This window comes from Olea europaea, chromosome 19 (genome assembly GCF_002742605.1).
Source record: "Olea europaea var. sylvestris chromosome 19, O_europaea_v1, whole genome shotgun sequence".
Classification (NCBI taxonomy): Eukaryota; Viridiplantae; Streptophyta; class Magnoliopsida; order Lamiales; family Oleaceae; genus Olea; species Olea europaea.
Window position 1 is genome coordinate 9,034,029 of NC_036255.1, and position 20,577 is coordinate 9,054,605.

General features: G+C 34.8%; 2 protein-coding genes across 2 annotated transcripts; both read left to right on the forward strand.

The window, feature by feature from the left end:
• Positions 1–11,953: 11,953 nt before the first annotated feature.
• Positions 11,954–15,620, forward strand: LOC111368719 (putative receptor-like protein kinase At4g00960). The gene is made up of 7 exons (XM_022990132.1): positions 11,954–12,849; positions 13,507–13,638; positions 13,735–13,856; positions 13,944–14,154; positions 14,283–14,517; positions 14,708–14,858; positions 14,949–15,620. Exons 1-7 carry the CDS (start codon positions 11,976–11,978, stop codon positions 15,288–15,290), a joined length of 2,067 nt encoding a protein of 688 aa, XP_022845900.1. The 5' UTR covers positions 11,954–11,975; the 3' UTR covers positions 15,291–15,620.
• A 164-nt stretch (positions 15,621–15,784) lies between these two features.
• Positions 15,785–19,882, forward strand: LOC111368720 (putative receptor-like protein kinase At4g00960). Its single transcript, XM_022990133.1, has 7 exons — positions 15,785–17,406; positions 17,777–17,908; positions 18,003–18,124; positions 18,280–18,490; positions 18,620–18,857; positions 19,228–19,378; positions 19,472–19,882. The coding sequence occupies exons 1-7, from the start codon at positions 16,605–16,607 to the stop codon at positions 19,835–19,837; spliced, it is 2,022 nt and encodes a 673-aa protein (XP_022845901.1). The 5' UTR covers positions 15,785–16,604; the 3' UTR covers positions 19,838–19,882.
• Positions 19,883–20,577: the final 695 nt, after the last annotated feature.

A 20,577-nucleotide genomic window follows, 5' to 3' on the forward strand; every position in this document is an offset into this window, starting at 1 on the left:
AGAACAAACTTACCTGAATATCTGCGGGGTGAAACTTTGAAAACTGCAAGGTATATTTTCAACAGAGTTCCAAGTAAAGCTGTTGTAAAGACACATTTTGAATTATGGATAGGACGTAAGCCAAGTTTGGCTTATTTAAAAGTTTAGGGATGTTCAGTTGAGGTTAGGATTTATAATCCATTTGAGAAGAAATTAGAACTGAAATCAACTCCTGGTTATTTCATTTGGTACGCAGAGAGATCAATAGAATATAAGTTTTACTGTCCAAATCATGGCATTAGAATTGTAGAGTCCATTACTACTAAGTTTTTGGAAAATGATTTTGGAGATAGTGAAAGTTCCACATTAAGAGAAATTTTTGTTGAACCAAATCAAGTTGTTGTTCCAATTCCTGTTATATAGGAAAGAGTTAGTTCTCAACCAATTGAAATTGTCAATGAAGAATCAAAGAACCAAGAGGAACTTCCAATCCCTCAAACAATGATTGAATCGTTTTCTGAGCTACAAGATATGAGATCACAAAGGGAAAGGAGATATGCATTGCTCAATGATTACATTACATATTTATTAGAAAGAGGTTTTAATATTGGGCATATTGGTGATCCTGTAACTTATAATCAAGCATTGACAACTTTTGAGGCGGATAAATGGATAGTTGCCATGGAAGATGATATGAATTCTATGGAGAAGAATAAAGTTTGGGATCTTGTTAAACTTTCGTCCAAATGCTAAACCTATAGATAAAAAGTTGATTTGCAAAAGTAAATTAGATTCAAAATGAAATGTTAAACGAAAGAAAGCAATATTGGTTGCAAAAGTTTCCCTTAACGAGAGGGTATTGATTATGTTGAAACCTTCTCCCCTATCTCGTCGAAAGATTCTTTTCGAATTATTATGGCACTTATGGCACATTATGATTTGGAGCTTCATCAAATGGATGTTAAGACAGCATTTTTGAATGAAGATCTTTTTGAAATGGTTTACATGACACAACCTGAAGGCTTTGTTGTGAAAGGAAAAGAAAACTTGGTATGTAAGTTAAACAAATCCTTATATGGTCTCAAGCAAGCATCTCGACAGTGGTTTTTAAAGTTTGACAAAGTTGTGGCCTCTCTTGATTTTGTTGAAAATACAGTTGTTCAATGCATTTATCTTAAAACCAGTTGAAGAAATTTTATTTTACTTGTACTGTATGTTGATGATATTTTGCTTGCTAGCAGTAATTTAGAGTTGTTTCATGAGACAAAGAAAATGTTGTCTGCCAATTTTAAGATAAAAGATCTTGAACAAGCCTCTTATGTGCTTGGATTGAAATACATCGTGATAGGATTCGTGGCTTGTTGGGACTTTTTCAGAAAGCTTATATACGACGCGTTCTAGAAAAGTTTAACATGTAGAACTGTGCACCTGGTGATGTACTTATCATAAAAGGAGATAAGTTTAACAAAACTCAATATCCAAAGAATGAGCCAGAAGGGAAATCTATGAAGATGATTACATATGCTAGTGCTATGAGAGAACTTGATGTATGCTCAAGTTTGCACTAGACCGAATATAGCCTACGCAGTAAGTGTCCTTGGCAGATTTCAGTCAAATCCAGGATAGGAGCATTGGAAAGCAGTTAAGAAAGTTATGAGATACTTGAAGAAAACTGAAGATTATATGCCTACATTCCAGCGTTCAAAACATCTTGAGGTGGTAGGATATTTAGATTCTGATTTTGCTGGATGTCAAGATGATTTGAAATTAACCTCAGGTTATACATTAGCTGATGCAATCTCTTGAAAAAGTGCTAAACAGACTCTAATGGAATCTATTATGCAAGCTCAATTTGTGGCATGTTATGGGGCTATAGTCCAAGCAATTTGGTTAAAAAATTTCATCTCTGGCTTGAAAGTTGTTGATTTCATCTCAAGATCGATCACCATCTACTGTGATAACAATGCATCAGTGTTCTTTTCAAGGAATAATAAAAGTTCTAGTGGGTCAAAGCATATTGGCATCAAATATTTGGTGGTTAGAGACAGAGTTAAAGAGGGCAGACAAAAATAAAACATATCAATACAGAGGCAATGATTATAGATTTTTTGACTAAGGGACTCATTCCAAAAGTCATTATGACACATATTGCTAATATGGGTATTGTGGAAACATTTGATGTTTTTGGTTAGTAGGAGTTATTTATGTAAGAGAACTACGTTTTGAGTTTGATTCCTTTACGGGGTACGTAGGTAACCCATATATTTTTTGAGTACAGCCCTTTTGGATAATAAAATATTTTCACCCTATCTATGAATTTTCGAGTATGCATTTAACTTATGTCTTTTATTATGATATTATTGTAATCTCGAGATATAACAGATAAAGATGTAAGATGAGTCTCTTTTGGAGACATGGTGCTTCGTTTTGATATAAAGTACTATGATGATCGATATGAATTAGCACAATTTTTTTTATCACATTTGGTGCTAAATTCATACCACATACTATTACATTGGTTGGAGGATGGGATCCATGTCGATAAGGATGTTGACATTTTTAGCTATCGAATGGTCTTACATTGCTTAATTGGTGTAATGACTTTCATATTCAGTGTTAATATGCTTGTTGGACAAGATCATGTTGTGTAAGGTGTGGTCATTTGAGCTATACTTTTGTGGCCACCTATGTAGTCTAACTCGGGTGTTAAAAATTTTGTTATAGCAATCAAATGTTTGCCTAAGTGGAAGAAAGTTGGAATAATTCCAAATGTGGCTTCAAATTCAATTGTAAATTTTACGAGTTAGATGTATGGTTCATAGTGATATTTGTGATTCGGCCAAATTTATTAAGTGATCAATTGGGTCTTTTATACCTTATGGGTTGTAATTAATATGATGTGGTAATTTCAAGTATGTTGGTCAAGAATAAACCCTAATTAGAGTTCTAGTCGTAATGGGCTCAATTATTTTCTATATAAAGGCTAGGTCCTCTATCCTCTCCATATTGTTTTTATTAGCTTGCCCCATTGACGGTTAATACTTCATAAGGAGAAAGGAGGGAAATATCTAGCTGTTATTATTCATATCAATTATGGCATCCACAGGTATGAGTTCGAACCATCAATTCATAATTATATGATTCTTAATTCTTAGCATGATTACTATTAAATTCAACATTGGAGTCCTAGGTAAAGTTGTTATGGAGAGATCAAAACTATGGACAGGGAAGAAAAGTCAATGGCTTTTCACTAGCCTACTGCTAGCTAGTCGCTCAAGCAACAAGCGAATTTTTGGAAGCAGAGAACTAACGCCCGCCTGTCGCTGAACTCTCGCTCGAGCGACAGGGCCATTGCTCGCTACCACTTGAGTGACAATGTTATCCGAGCAAAACCTGTTTTTGTGTTTTAAAGTGTTTTGGACTCCTATTCATCTTCAACTTGGTTTCTAGGGTTTGGAATGTCCCCTATAATATCAGACTCTTTATTCAGTTTAGTCATTCCAGATATTGCTAATATTGTATTTTTCTCTCGGTTGGTTGTCAATTAATAAAATTACTCAATTCCTCTACCAATCTCTCTTCTTGCTTTAATCTCACTCTTACTTGTGCAATTAATACTTCATATTTTGTCATACTTAATCTCCCCATTTTCCCAACAAGTGGTATCAAAGATATTAATTGTGATTTTGTTTGAGGTTCTTTGTTAGTGATGGTAGCCATGAAGAATGAAATTCCGCTTTTGGATCACAATATAAGATTTTTGTCGTGGCAAGTGAAGATGCAAGTTGTATTGGTGCAGATGGATTTGGATGATGCGTTGTTAGGATTTGACAAGATGCCCACAACGTGGACAACAGAGGAGAAGAAATGGAAAGATCAACAGACACTTTTATATATTCATTTTCAATTATCTAACAACATTCTTGAGGACACCTTGAAGGAGAAGACAGTAACTGCATTGAAGTTAGAGCAACTATGCATGACTAAAAATCTGACAAGCAAGTTGCCCCTGAAGTAGAGGCTATATTCTTATCACATGCCAGAAGACTGATTTTTGGAAGATCTTCTGGCTGTTTTCAAGGAGATCGATGCTGATTTGGAGATATTAGAGGTAAAATATGATGATGAAAATTTGGCCTTAATCCCGTTGTGTTCATTGCCTGCGTCGTTTTCGTCATTCAGAGACACGTTTTTGTACAATTGTGATACACTCACCATTGAAGACTCTATGATGGCCTGTTTTCCAAGGAGAAGATGAATCAAACGATTGGATTTGAGTCCAAAGACGGAGAAGGTCTTGTGGTTCATGGTGATCGGTGAAGGGGTAAGTCGAGGTCGAGTTACAACAATCTGGTTTGTTTTTATTGCAAGAAGAAATGATACATCAAGAGAAATTACAAGAAATTGAGATTAAAGGTAATTCAACTGCAAATTATGGGAAGTAATCAAACACTTCGGACGAGGCCAATATAGCTAAGGACTATTTAAGTGATATAGATCTCCTGGTGATTTTTGATATGGAAACCAACCTTGAAGAGGAGTGGATTTTGAATACAGCTTGTGCACCATATGTATCCCAATCGGGATTTGTTTGAAACATATGAAACGATGACGCAAGGTGTCGTTGTTATTAATAAAATGGATCTTGTCGATTAGCTATTATTGGCGAGGTCAGATTGAAGCTATTGGATGGAACAATTAGAACACTTGGCCAGGTTTGATGTGTTCAAGATTTGAAGAAAAATCTCATCTCGCGAAGCACCCTTGATTTAATGAGTTCTCTAGAGGGAATAGAGTTTTGAAAGTTTGGAAGGGTGTCTGTGTGGTACTGGAGAGGCAGAAGAAGGCGCAGTTATACGTCGTGCAATGTCACGTAGAATTAGTAAAAAGTATCAGTACAGGTTTAGAATCGTCGTGGATATATAGTTTGGTACAATATACGTGGATCTCATTTTGAAAGACCTATTACTGGATAATTCATGGGTAGAGCCAAAGAGTGTGGTGTGAACTATACAAATTACCAATAACATTGATTAAACCTTTGGGAGTTGGCTCTGAGTCATTATAGAAGAACACTATTCAGGAGAGTTGGGAGGATATAGATAATTCTGCTTTGCCATCATTGTCTGTGGTGCCATCATGATCAACTGCTAGGGAAGGACCCATTGAATATAGATACGAGAATGTTGACCTAGTTGCATATGCTTTCTGTGATTTTGAAGGTGTCGAGACTAGTAAGGGGCCTTTAGTTAAAGCATTTGAAGTTGATTCTGCTACAGAGTGTGCTTCGACCTTGTTTGGTAAATCTTGAATTCCTTGTGGGAATTTCGGAAACCCAATGTTTGGGTTCAGGTGTCATTTGTGAATATTGTGGAATAGAAAGAGAAATTTTTTGTGTGATTGGAAAAAGTTTGGATTTGGTTGAATTTTGAAGTGAAGAAATTTTTGGAGCTTCATTCGTTACACTGAAATTTGTGTCAAAGTGGAGATGTGTTGATTGTGACCAAAATTCTAGTGGGTATTGGAGCTATAGTTAAAGTGGCCATGGAGAGATCAAAATTATGGAACGGGAAGAAAAGTCGTTGGAGTTTTGATAGCCTACCATTAGCTAGTCGCTCAAGCAATAGGCAAATTTTTGGAAGCAAATAATTGTTGTCTGCCTATCGCTGAACTCTCGCTCGACCGATAAGGCCGTCGCTCAATGTGGTTCGAGCATTAGTATTATCCGAGTAAAATCTATTTTCGTTTTTCCACACATTTTGGACTTTTATTCATCTTTAACTTAGTTTCTAGGATTTGGGACACCCCCTATAAATATTAGACTCTTCATTCAGTTTAGTCATTCTGGATATTGCTGATATTGTATTTTCTCTCGGTTGGTTGTCAAGTAATAAAATTACTCAGTTCCTCTGCCAATCTCCATTCTTGCTTTAATCTTATTCTTGCTCATGCAATCAATACTTCATATTGTGTCATACTTAACCTCTCAATTTTCCCAACAAGTGGTATTAGAGATATTAATTGTGATTTTGTTTGAGGATCTTTGTTAGTGATGGCAGTCATGAAGAATGAAATTTCGCTTTTGGATCTTAATCTAAGATTTTTATTGTAGCAAGTGAAGATGCGAGCTGTATTGGCGCAGATGAATTTGGATAATGCGTTGTTGGGATTTGACAAGACGCCCACAACTTGGACAATAGATAAGAAAAAATGGAAAGATCAAAAGGCACTTCAACTATCTAACAACATTCTTGAGGACGTCTTGAAGGAGATGACAGTAGCTGCATTGTGGTTGAAGTTGGAGCAACTATACATGACTAAACATTTGACAAGCAAGTTGCACCTGAAGTAGAGACTATATTCTTATCACATGCCAAAAGACTGATTTTTAGAAGATCATCTGGCTGTGTTCAAGGAGATCGTTGCTGATTTGGAGATATTAGAGGTAAAATATGATGAAAAAGATTTTGCCTTAATCCTGTTGTGTTCGTTACCTGCGTCGTTTTCGTTATTCAGAGACATGATTTTGTACAGTTGCGACACACTCACCATTGAAGACGTGTATAGTGGTCGGTTTTCCTAGGAGAAGATGAAGCATCCAGTTAGATTTGGGTCCAGAGATAGAGAATGTCTTGTGGTTCATGGTGATTGGCGAAGAGGTATGTCAAGGTCGAGCTACAGCAATCTGGTATGTTTTTATTGCAAGAAGAAAGGACACATCACGAGAAATTGCAAGAAATTGAGAGCAAAGAGAATTCAACTGCAAATTATGGAAAACAATCAAACACTTCGGATGAGGCCAATATAGCTGGGGACCATTTGAATGATGCAGATTTTTTGGTTATTTTTGACATGGAATCCAAACCTGACGATGAGTGGATTTTGAATACAGCTTGTGCGTATCATATGTATCCCAATCGGGATTTGTTTGAAACATATAAAACGATGACGTAAGGTGTTGTCGAGGATAACAATGGATCTTGTCGGGTAGCCATTATTGGCGAGATCATATTGAAACTATTGGATGGAACAATTAAAACTCTTGGCCAGGTTTGACATGTTCCAGATTTGAAGAAAAATCTCATCTCGCTAAACACCCTTGAGTCAAAGGGTTATGAGTTCTCTAGAAGATATAAGGTTTTGAAGGTCTGGAAGGGTGTCTGTGTGGTACTGGAGGGTGCGAAAGAAGGCCCGATTGTACATCGTGTAATGTCACACAGAATTAGTAAAAAATCATTAGTACAGGTTTAATACCGTGGTGGATGTACAGTTTGGTATAGTACAGGTGGATCTCGTTGTGAAAGACCTATTACTGGATAATTCATGGGTAGAGCCAAAGAGTGTGGTGTGAACTATACAAGTTACCAATAACATTGATTAAACCTTTGGGAGTTGACTTTGAGTCATTATTGAAGAACACTACTCAGGAGAGATTGGAGGATATAAATAATTTCACTTTGTCGTCATTGTCTGCGGTGCTATCGTGTTCAATTGCTAGGGAATGACCCAATAAAGATAGATATGAGAATGTTGACCTAGTTTCATATGCTTTATGTGATTTTGAAGGTATCGAGACTAACAAGGGGCCTTCAGTTAAAGCATTTGAAGTTGATTCTTCTATAGGGCGTGCTTCGTCCTTGTTTGGTAAATCTTGAATTCCTTGTGGGAATTTCGGAGACCCGATGTTTGGGTTCAGGTATCATTTGTGGATATTTTGGAATAGGGAGAGTAATTTTTTTGTGTGATTGGAGAAAGTTTGGATTTGGTTGAAGAGTTCAGTCTATTTTGTTGCAAATAAACTTATTTTTTCAAGTGGAGAAATTTTTCGATCTTCGTTCGTTACACCGAAATTTGTGTCAAGATAGGATGCATTGCTTGTGACCAAAATTCTAGTTGGTATTGGAGTCATAGTTAAAGTGGTCATGGAGAGATCAAAATTATGGACCGGGAAGAAAAGTCGCTGAATTTTCGATAGCCTACCACTAGTTGGTCGCTCGAGCAACAGACAAATTTTTGGAAGCAAAGAACTGTTGCCTACTTGTCGCTGAACTCTCACTCGAGTGACAGTATTATCCGAGCAAAACCTGTTTTCGTGTTTTAACGCGTTTTGGACTCTTATTCATTTTCAACTTGGTTTCTAAGGTTTGGGACGCCCACTATAAATATTAGATTTTTCATTCAGTTTAGTCATTCCAGATATTGTTAATATTGTATTTTCTCTCTATTGGTTGTCAATTAATAAAATTACTCGATCAATCTGTCAATCTCTCTTCTTGCTTTAATCTTGTTCTCGCTTGTACGATCAATACTTCATATTGTGTCATACTTAACCTCCCCGTTTTCCCCACAATATGAATAATGAGTTCATGGAAACGGCTTCCTAATTTAATTTTCCTAATTTGTTCCCGACTCCAGTTTTTATTCATTCTAAATGTCAATATAATGGTAGTTATACATGAAGTGATAGCATGTAGTAGATGGACCTTGATACCCTCCTTCTGCGCGCATGGTATATAGATTAGATACCGAGTTGGATGAAATTTACTGCAATGTGCAATTCCATTTACCGGTCATCAATGGGATGTTTGACTCCCATTTTCTCCAAAATATATTTTTCCTCTCTACTTTTCAACCACGCATTTTTTGTTAAAATAATATTACATGCAAATAAAAAAATTTTTTTTTTTTTTAACCACACATTTTTCATCAATCTACTATTCCAAAATATATTCACTAAAAAAAATAGGGCTCAAACACACCTTGTTGGAAAAGTGTAAACTGTTGGAGGGACTAATGGTCTACGTTTTGTCAAGTTAAAACCCTGAAAACGTACATTTTATCCTTCGGACCCGGAAATTAGTTTCATTATAATGGATTCAAATTAGAAAGAAAATAATAAGTTTTATAAATGGTACCTGTTGGGACACGGAAAGTCCATTAGAAAGAAAATAATAAGTTTTATAAATGGTACCTGTTGGGACACGGAAACACAAGTCCTTTCCGTGTCCCCACAAAAGAAATTTCAGAATGATCAATGCTTGGAAATTACCTAACAATTGTGGAAAACTTTTTCATTGGTGATCTAGACTGCAACGATAGACTTTGAAAAATTGACTTGTCACCACCAATAATTGTACCAGTATGTTCAGTACGCAAATGATACTGATATTATAATAAATATAATTTAAATTTACTTTTTCTTCTTTACTATGTCAAGTACTAATTAATCTTTCAATTGAAACATAAAGTTCAAAAAATAATAAAAATAAAATTAAAAAAGGAATCAGCCAAAAAAAATTTACGGGCATTGGTTTATAGTTTATCAATCCAAGTGCCGGAATTGGGTCGATTTGCTTTGAATACTAATATAACAAAAGCTTAAGGCTTCAAGCTGAGCACATGATTTGTTAATTTCTTAAATACAGATTAAGAGTAAAATTGGGAAAAAAATCTCTAATAATATACTTTTTCATTCGAAATATAATAAAACATACAATACCATTCGTCCGAGTTTCAATGAAACCAAGCCTATTTGACAAGTTATTTTAAATTCCACCAATCAAATGTCCTAGACTCATGAAAAATAATAGACGCAAATATGAAATAATAAATAGTCTATTATTGCTATTGTTGTATATTTGTATAACAAATTCTATGCACTATTTCCTAGTGATAAATAATAAAAATTATGTTTTCAGTCAGAACAATTAATATGCAAAAATTGTTGATGTCAATTTGTGAATAAGAGAAAAAATATAATATATACACACACAAACACACACGTGCGTGTGTGTTGTTCATGATGATGATAATTTTAAAAAAATATTCTTTATTTAAAGGAATATTTAAATTTATAATGGTATTATATATATTTTTTCCGATATGTTATAAAGTAAATATTTGTTATCCATGTCATCCACTTTGTGTGTTAGTTTGTGTTATGATTATTGATGTAGTGAAGAATGATGGGACGGTTTGATAAGTTCAGTTGTTCGACTTGACTCGTTGAAGCTCGGCTCAAGGACGACTTGAGACGAGCTGGAGCAAGAGCCAAGCGGAGTGCTCGTTTGATGAGGGGAGTTGCTTGTCAAGCTTGGATTTAATTAATTAAAGAATATATAGGACTGAAATTGATATGATTATTCTATACTTCGGAGAGAGACCAATATTCAAAACAAGTAAAAGAGGAGAAGGACATGAGACTTTCAAATTGTAAGATAAATGAAAAGCTTACCCCACTCCAAACCCTAACCAGTCCCACCCTCGTTACGTGTTTTGAATTATAAAACGTGTGCGAATTTCCTACACCATACTATTCAGAGCCTGTTTGGGAGTGACTTTGAGAATTAATTTTTTGACCTTTAGGAGAAAAGTGGGGTCCACCTGTGAGAGAAGAAGTCAAATATGACGACTGGAATAGTAAAATAACGGTCAAAAAATCAATTTTTTGAGTGAAAAAATCGGGCCCAAACAGCCCCTCAATTGATATCCCACAAAAGGTTGAACCGTTTCAAACCCACTTAATTTAGATGCAGTTAAGCACTACCAAATAACATGTATACAACCTCTTATTTTCTTTGTAGTTTTAAGTAAAAATCCTGGTTATTTTAAAATGTACATTTTTAGTTCATCAACTTACAAAATGTAGACCATTAATCCCTCCACCAGTCTATGCTTTTCAAACCAACATAAATGATGACTAGGTAAATGAAATTGCACGTGGTAGTAAATTTCGTTCAACTCAGTATCTAAGCAATCTGGTTGGTTCCTGAACTGTATAGCGTGCACGCAAGAGGGTACCAAGGTTAGTCTTGTACATGATATTATTTTGACATTTAAAACGAACAGAAATTTGAGTTAGGAATTGGGATTTTAAAATAGCATTAAGGTTTATCAAACATATAAGGAAAATTAAATTAGAAAGTGATGAGTGCATTTTTGCTCATTCATCCATGATATTAACTGGATAAATAATTTCGAAATGAGTGAATTTCTATCTGATTTAGTGTAAAAATGGTTATGGTCGGTAAAAGTTGACTTGAAGGCTTTCGCAGTAGCAGAAGAAGAATTTTAGAGCTAATTTAAAGTTAGTTCGAAGCAATTAAATACTAACTAGATTGAAAGGAGCTGGTAAGAAGTATTAGAGGAGCAATCGGAAGAAAAATCTCAAGTTTCGAGAGTGAAATTCAACTTTTGAAAAGTTTGTGTACTGATTTTCACATTTTTGAAACTTGAGACGGACGAAACTCGAATGATTATGAAGATTCAATAACCAATATGAAAGCTTTTGAAGTGGCAGGCAGAATTAAGTATTCCTTTTAATGGTTTTTGATTTTATTGAATTGGATAAAATTATGAATTATTCTACTTGTATATATAATCTATACAGATAAAATGATGTTAATTTGTACACATTCATATATCAAACTACTTGCACAGATTTTCCGTGCAGGCAGAGTTCTAAAACTATTGAATTTTCTTCCACTTCTTCGATCATTTCTTGGCTTCTTCAAAATTAATAAGTTCGTAATTTTGTCTTCATCATTTTTTCTCATTTTCTACCTCAATTAGGTTGGTTGTGCGTATCTAAAGTCCTTTGCAAATTGGTAAACTATAAATATGAATTGAATGTTTGCCATGAAGTATCGAAATTGATTGAATAATAAAGTTGACAAGTTTTTAATCTATTTTTTCTCATTTAATACAACTTTTCCCCCCCTTTCAATTTACCTTAATTAAGGAAAAAAAAAATCATTAAATAAAATTGGCCCATTAATCAGATTGTGGTTCTTGTTCAAAGAAGAAAGTTCACATTGAAATGTCTTGTGACAATATTCTAGACGGACAGGGCCAAAATTTGTGGGTCAGGGAAAAAGATTTTTTGAAATGATATGGTGGGGATTGATGCGACGATTTTCCATATCAAATAATGTTTAAATTATTAGAATGGTATATATATACTTGTACTGAACTATAGCACCAAGTATTCTCTCCATATGTATATTGCAAACACTATATTAATGTATATAGCAACGAGTTCTGGGAAATGGCTTCATAATTTTATTTTCTTAATCTGTCTTATAAACCTTGTTGCTATTGTCAAATCCCAGTTCCCAACTCAAATTTTTATTTATTCTGATTGTCCGGACAATGTTGGCACTGGTATGTACACAAGAAATAGCACGTACGAAAGAAACCTTAAGACTTCTCTCTCCTCCGTTCCGCCAAATATCGACGCCAATGGATTCTACAACGCCTCTACGGGAGAAAATCCTGATACAGTCAACATCATTGCGCTCTGTAGAGCTGATCTTCAGCCTTCTCAGTGTCGAGATTATGTGGAAAATGCTACTGCCGAAATCTTACTGAGGTGTCCTTATAAAAAACAAGCAATCTTATGGCACGAATTTTGTATGGTACGATACTCCAACGAGGCTATCTTTGGAATTCTTGCAAATTCCCCAATGAGTTGGGGTCATAGTGGGGAAAATGTCACAAATACAGAAGTCTTTTACTGGCAGTTGAACGTCCTGTTGAACAGCCTTCACGACCATGCCGCTTTTAACAGCTCGCCGAAGAAGTTTGCTGCTTCCACTCGGACTGTGAATGATACGAATCATCCGTCAATTTCTGCATTTGAACAGTGCACACCTGATATAACCCCGGAAGAATGTGGTGATTGCTTAAACAAATCTGCCCAACAGATTCGAGAATGCTGTGAGGGTGCAAGAGGAGTTAGAGTCCTTACTCCTAGTTGCTATCTTCGTTTCGAAACTGATCCGGATCCATTCTACAACGCATCGATGGTTGAAGCAGTACCCCAGCCACCAACGCCACCAATGCCACCGCCACCGTCACCGCAGTCGCCGGGTAAGGACTTTGTCTACAGAACCCTTTTTTTTTTTTTTTTGCCACAGATATTTTCCGATTATAAGACCATTTGTCACGATGTTATTATCCTAATAATAAGTTGGCCCCAACCATTAGTAGTGGATGATTTCTGTAATTTTAGATTGATTAAGCTAATATAACAAACGATTGAGGACCAACTTCTTCAATTCTAAAGCTTGAGTTGCTTAATTAATGATTTTTAAGAATAAAGTCAATTATGTGTAAATTCATTATTAGTTTGGCAAATGAAAACAATCCATCATTTGAAAAGAATTTATGAACAGTTAACTTATAAATAAATATAAATTGGTGATGGATAATAGAATAATGCTTGTAGGTCATTTAAAATAAAGTTCGTTCATTTATAAATGACTAGTTTTCTAAAAGCGCTGGCATGTTTTATAAATTGGTAGTTTTGTAAATCATTTATAAATAAATTAGCCAAATGAACGCTTAATGACGGAGGTAGTTGATAATTTGTGTCCAAATTAAAATTAGATTTATTTAAACCATTTCAACATTGGTGTCTGTTTCTTGTTTATAAGCTATCTTAGAACCTAGATGAGGTTATTATTTCCATTAAAACAAAGATTAAATTAAAACTAGTATTAACACGATTTATTTTTGATTTTGCAGGAAAGGGGAAAAATACAACTCGAACTATCATTATTGTCATCGTTCCAATTGTTGTGTGTCTAATACTTGCTCTTTGCATTGGCATCTACTTAAAAATGAAAAAAAGGCGTAAACCATGGGAAAAAGTTGATCGTAAGTTTATGTTTCAAATTTTACGTAGATCCACATCTATTGATGATATCTTTTAATTACAATTTTCTTGAAATGTTACTTTATACTTTGATCAAGTTGACGAGGATATCAGTACTGTGGAATCCCTACAATATGACTTTGGTACGATAAGAGTTGCAACAAACAATTTCTCTGAAGCTAACAAGTTGGGGCAAGGTGGATTTGGTGTTGTTTACAAGGTTAAGTATTTAATTGAACTGTTAGGTGTCATACAGATTAACACTACTAGGAAGTTCATGTAATTTTCTCTTGTGATTTAATCTCAGGGAAGACTCCCAAATGAAAAAGATATCGCAGTAAAAAGGTTGTCCCATGACTCAGGGCAAGGTGACTTGGAATTTAAGAATGAGGTCTTGCTAGTAGCGAGACTTCAACACAGGAATCTGGTTAGGCTCTTGGGTTTCTCTGTTGAAGGAAATGAAAGACTACTTATATACGAATGGGTTCAAAATGGGAGTTTGGATCGCCTCATATTTGGTAAAATTTTATTATTATTTTTTTAAGTAAATCATATTTCAAAATTCTTAAAGCAATCGAGTTGCTCTGTATGGCTAATTAATTATAGCAGAATTATCATTATTGGAGCATAATTATCGTTACTGTAGATTCAAACAATCCATGTTTGGATTGGGAAAAGCGTTATATAATCATTGGCGGTGTTGCTAAGGGACTTCTTTATCTACATGAAGATTCTCGCCTCCGAATCATTCACCGAGATCTCAAAGCTAGCAATGTTTTGTTAGATGGAGAGATGAATCCCAAAATTTCAGACTTTGGCATGGCAAGATTATTTGTCCCGAACGAAACTCAGCACAGCACTAGCAGAATAGTAGGAACATAGTAAGCAGTTTACAAAATGCTTGTCTCATAGTATCACTTAGTTTATTTCTACGCAATGGTTGGTATGAAAAGAAAATATGAAGTTATACACAAACAAAACATATATGGTCATGATAATAACTAAACATAGCTAGATGATTATTTTATTAAACTCGTGGCTAATGATATACTTACAAATTGACCATCACAGTGGATACATGGCACCTGAGTATGCATTGCATGGACACTTCTCTGTTAAATCAGATGTCTATAGCTTTGGTGTCCTAATTTTGGAAATCATAAGTGGTCAGAAAACTTATAATTTTCAGAATGGGGAGAGTGGGGATGACCTCATAAGTTGTGTAAGTACAATTATGATAAAATTTGGTCTTAGTCAATATGAAGCCACCAAGTAATATATTTATTGTATTTAAACATTTCAATTTTCACAGGTTTGGAAAAATTGGCACCAAGAAACGGTTGCAAATATAATAGATCCTGCATTGAGGACTTCTTCAGGATCCATCCGTGATATTATGAGATGTATTCACATCGGTTTGCTATGTGTTCAAGAAAATGCTACCAATAGACCTACAATGGGATCAGTGGTTCTCATGCTCTCTAGCTTTTCCTTAACTCTGCCAGTACCTTCACAACCTGCATTTTACATGTTAGGTAGCTCTCGTTCGGAAATTTCAGTTCTTCATAAGACTCATTCATCCACAGATCAATCAGATAATACCACTCATTTATCAACAAATGAGGCCTCGATGAGTGAGTTATATCCTCGGTAACTTCGAAGAATATGCATGTCCATTATAACAAGACATTTTCTAGTTATGCATGTTCTTATTCAAATGTAAGATCTTGAAAGCAGATTTCTCTTTACTTGATTTTTATTGGTATGGTTTGTGGTAGTGATATTCCCCGCGTGAATAACACGATATCTACATACTATATGATTACTCCTATTTTTAAATATTCTCTCATAAGTTGATAGTTTAGCAATTGTTAGGCCATGTGAGTAATGTGTTTACTCTGCACAAATTTGTGTAGGCGATGATGCCTAGAATTTGAATGCCTATGACTTGAATATAACTGCAAACGATTTGAATTTATTTCAATATAAGATGTCAAGAGTGTCAATGATCTTACATTATAGTTTACAACAAGGGCCAGAAGAATATATTCATGTACCATATTGATATATTCTACTACCAAATTACTTTTTTGTTTCATGTCACTGTAAATGAATTTTATATTTACGTGTAGCATTATAGATTTTCCCCCACAGAGAAAACTGGCCAGTTTTGAAGAATGATTCACATTTTACTGATCTTTCGACATAAGGCAGACATTCGATTATTTGACTGAATTGAGAACTGAACAAGAAGTAAATATTGAATTCCAGCCTTCATATACAAATTTTTTAATGGCGATCATGGACTTGAGAATAATGAGAATAAACTGACTCTAAAATAAAATTTAAGGATGTGTAAAATGAACTTGGTAAATCAATATGGGTGTGGTTGGAAGGAGAAAATACCTCCCCTGTTTCGCCCCGTCTGTATGCATTCCGGTTCTAACCATAACCCTAAACTTTCAATCCATAAAAGTAGTGTGAAATCTTGAATTAGCCAAGTCAGTCAACCAATCAATCATGGAAAATTAGACAGATTTTTTAGTCAATCTAACTCCTTGAATCCTGGTAGGCAAACCTAAACGTAATTAACGGTTTGGTTGACCAAGTTATTCAGAAAAAATACAATTAGCATATTTTGACAACAGATCATAAATGTATGATTGATAAGTACATAAAAAGTTATGGGTTCAATGAAATATGTGATTAAAATTGAAATTTGACTGGTTGATTCTCATACTTGTACAAGGTATTCTAGATATGCAATAATTCTTAAAGGAAAGTAAAGATTATCGGACATTGATTCTCGTAAGACAAAAGTTTCTTAATATTAAGCATACCAATTCTTGTTCTGTTTTTTGTTCCTCTGAGTTCACCCTTCTTCAATTTGTTCTCTTGAAACTCAACTCATACTGTATACACGCTTTGTTGTATTCTCTCCGTATTAGAGATAGCACTGAATATAACTATGAGTTCTTGGAAATTACTTGCTTTCATTTTCCTCAACCTGACAAACCTTTTTAGTTCTGTTAAATCCCAGAATTATCCATGCGGAGAGAATGGTACTTTCACAGGTAATAGTACCTACAGCGGAAACCTGAATAGCCTCCTCTCCTCGGTCTCCTCTAATATTGATACCAATGGATTCTACAATGCCTCCATGGGAGAATATGCTGATAGAGTCCATGCCATTGCGCTCTGTAGAGGAGATGTTCAATTCGATATTTGTCGTAGTTGTATCTATAACGCCACACGCTCTATCTTACAATTGTGTCCTTATCAAAAACAGGCAACATTTCGAGATCCACGTAATTGGTGCATGCTACGTTATTCTAATGAGTACATATTCGGAAGACTTGTAACTTTCCCGGACTTCTACACGTGGAACACAAAAAATGTCACGAGTCCAGAGGAGTTCAACCGGGATTTGACGACATTGTTGAACAATCTACACAGCCAGGCAGCTTATGGTGGTTCCCTCAAGAAATTCGCTGCTGCGAATAGGACTGGACCAGATTCTTTGACAATTTATGGACTTATGCAGTGCACCCCAGATTTAGCCTCGGAGGATTGTAGAGATTGCCTGATTCAGGTTATCCAAGTTATACCACGGTGTTGTAATGGGAAACCAAGATTTGGTATCTTCACCCCCAGCTGCATTCTTCAATATGAAACCTATTCGTTTTGTAATGATACTCCTCAGCCAGCACCAGCATCAGCACCACCACCAGCCTTACCAGTACGGGAACCACCAATACTGGCACCACCAGGTGAGAAAATCCTTGACTTCTATTTTGGTTTGAGTATATATAAGACCTGCTATACTTCTGTATAAATATGCTGTGTGTGAGATCCGACAGGCAATCCATTTATTACTTTACCATTAATGGACCATCTACGGTGTTATCAAATGACATTAATGGCATGCTTGTAAGGTGGAGGGGACACTACTAGCAGGGAAAAAAAAAAAAAAAAAACCTTATACGGTGTTCATTTTGTGCTGCCCAATCCTGTCCAATGTTGTTTAATGTCAATGAGCTAAATTCATTTTATATTTTAACAGTGTTACTTTTAACATAAAACATTCTAAACAGTCAAATTAATTATACTATTAACATGGTTTTATTCTGGATTTTGTAGGAAATGATGCTAATAAAACTCGAACCATCATAATTAAGATTGTTCCAATTGTCGTGGGCCTAATACTTGCTCTTTGCATTGGCATCGTCCTAAGAATGAGACGGAAGAGTAAAACAAAAGAAATACATGAAAGTAAGTTTAATTTTCTTTAAATACCAGTTTTTTATGTATGTCAATCTCTATTTTCATGTTCTTGCATTGACAATTGTCTGAAACGTTGTTGAAGCTGACAATGAAAGTAGTACTGCTGAATCCTTCCAATATGACTTTAGTACAATTCGAGCTGCAACAAACAGTTTCTCTGATGCTAACAAGCTCGGGCAAGGTGGATTTGGTGTTGTTTACAAGGTAATTTTCAAAAATATGGCTGAAATAAAATAGAAACAGAACATGGATGAGTAACAAAGTAATTAACATGCTGGTTTAGACAACTGGCACAATCCAAAATATTGATTGATGGGGAGGACACTCAATTAATATTTATTTGTTCTATTTATTATCAGGGAAAACTTCCAAGCAGGGAAGAAATAGCTGTGAAAAGATTGTCAATGAATTCAGGGCAAGGTGACTTGGAATTCAAAAATGAGGTCTTGTTAATGGCAAGACTTCACCATAGGAATCTAGTTAGACTATTGGGATTCTCACTAGAGAGAAGCGAGAGGCTTCTTGTCTATGAATTTGTTGAGAATGGGAGCCTCGATTGTTTCATTTTCGGTAAAACTCTATCTGAAGTAAATCATAATTTTTACAAGAATCTTTTTGTGCCTGTGATTTCTATCCATGATAAATGTAATGGTCCGAATTTGATCTCTCACAATGTCATGTGACTAACTGGACTTGTAGATCCTATCAAGCGTCAATATTTGGATTGGGACACGCGCTACAAAATCATGGGGGGTGTTGCTAAGGGGCTTCTTTATCTGCATGATGAATCTCGACTACGAATCATTCACCGTGATCTCAAAGCAAGCAATGTCTTATTAGACAGCAAGATGAATCCCAAAATATCAGATTTTGGCATGGCAAGGTTAATTGTCCAAGATGAAACTCAAGGCAGTACCAGCAGGATTGTAGGAACCTAGTAAGCTTTATTCAAAACTATAGTGTCTCAAACTATTATTATATCATATTTTAACAAGTTGATATTATGCACAAAAAGAAATGAAGAAATGCTGGATAAAAATACACACGATCATTTTCACATTAAGGGGTTGTTCGACAAAGTTTTTGATAAAACTTTTAGTAGATTATGATATAAGTTGATGAAATGTCTAGTTATAAAGTTGATAAAAGTTGTGAATCTAATAAAATGTATAGTTAAAATTATTTGTTGATTTTGACCTCAACTTTTTAGCAACTTTTTATGCTATACTAAACAAGCACCCAATATATTTAGGTATTTATTAATGTGATGGGTCACTGATTACGTACTTGTAAATTAACCATTGCAGTGGATATATGGCACCCGAGTACGTAATTCACGGACAATTCTCTAGTAAATCTGATGTCTTCAGCTTTGGTGTCCTTGTTTTGGAAATTGTAAGTGGTAAGAAAGCCAATAGTTTCCAATCCGGGGAGAATATGGAGAACCTCTTAAGTTGTGTAAGTACAAATTAGTCTTTTTTGCCAAATTGCAGACACCCAGCGACTAATGATGAATATTGTAAACCTAAGGATTGTGTCAAATTCTCACAGGCTTGGAAAAATTGGCACAAAGGGACAACTGCACAAATAATAGATTCTGCACTAAGGACTTCTACTGGATCCTTGTGTGACATTATGCGATGCATTCATATTGGTTTGTTATGTGTTCAAGAGAAACCAGTTGATAGGCCTACCATGGCAAAAATAGTTCTCATGCTTACAAGCTTCTCTGTAACCCTGCCAATACCTTCACGGCCTGCATTTTTTTTGTCTAGTAGCTCCGATCCAGAAATTCCTCTTCTCCAGGAACAAAATTCAAGACCAATAGAGGTCGCAGAATCATCAAAGTATAGATCAGGTAATTCTACTGATGCATCTATAAATGATGTCTCAATGAGTGATTTGTATCCTCGGTGAGTTACAATAATAAGCATATTCATCATTACACTTCTTCTTGTTTCATGACTTGTATTGTTATGGCTTAGTGCTTCACAATTCAAAATATATATATATATATATATATATATATATATATATATATATTATTCATTTGTGAATAATAATAATTCCTATTCATAATTTACTATGCTCTGTTTCATCCCAATCTTAAAAAATTCACAATTTTTTAAAAAGATGAATATGAAATGTCCTAAAAAATAATTGCAGCTTAAGAGAGTAATAAAATAAGCACATTAGACGGACTCACTCCAGCAATGACTCTTGTCCTTGAGGTTAAAATTTAACAACAAAACAATATATGATTTCTCACTTTTACGAATTTCCAAAGTGGAGACCCATTTGGACCATCATCCCCTAATATTCTTTATAATAAAAATTCTTGAATACAATCAATTTTTTATATGGGTATATTTTCTTTCCCTTTAAAACTCGAATTTTATTATTTTCCATATAATTTTGGAAATTGGAAAGAGTTTGTTCTAAATACTATTTTTCTCTATTGTAACTTTTTGAAGATGGAGACAAAGAAGTTGATAAAGATGAGGTGGGAATAAAGGAATATATTTTTAGGAATAAGTCATTTGTACAATGGATTTGTACAACATGCTTGACAATGGTGTAGGTGTCATAAAAGTGTTGATGCGAAAGATGAAGTATTTTTTAGACTTTCCAATAATAACTTGCCACGTGACATGTTG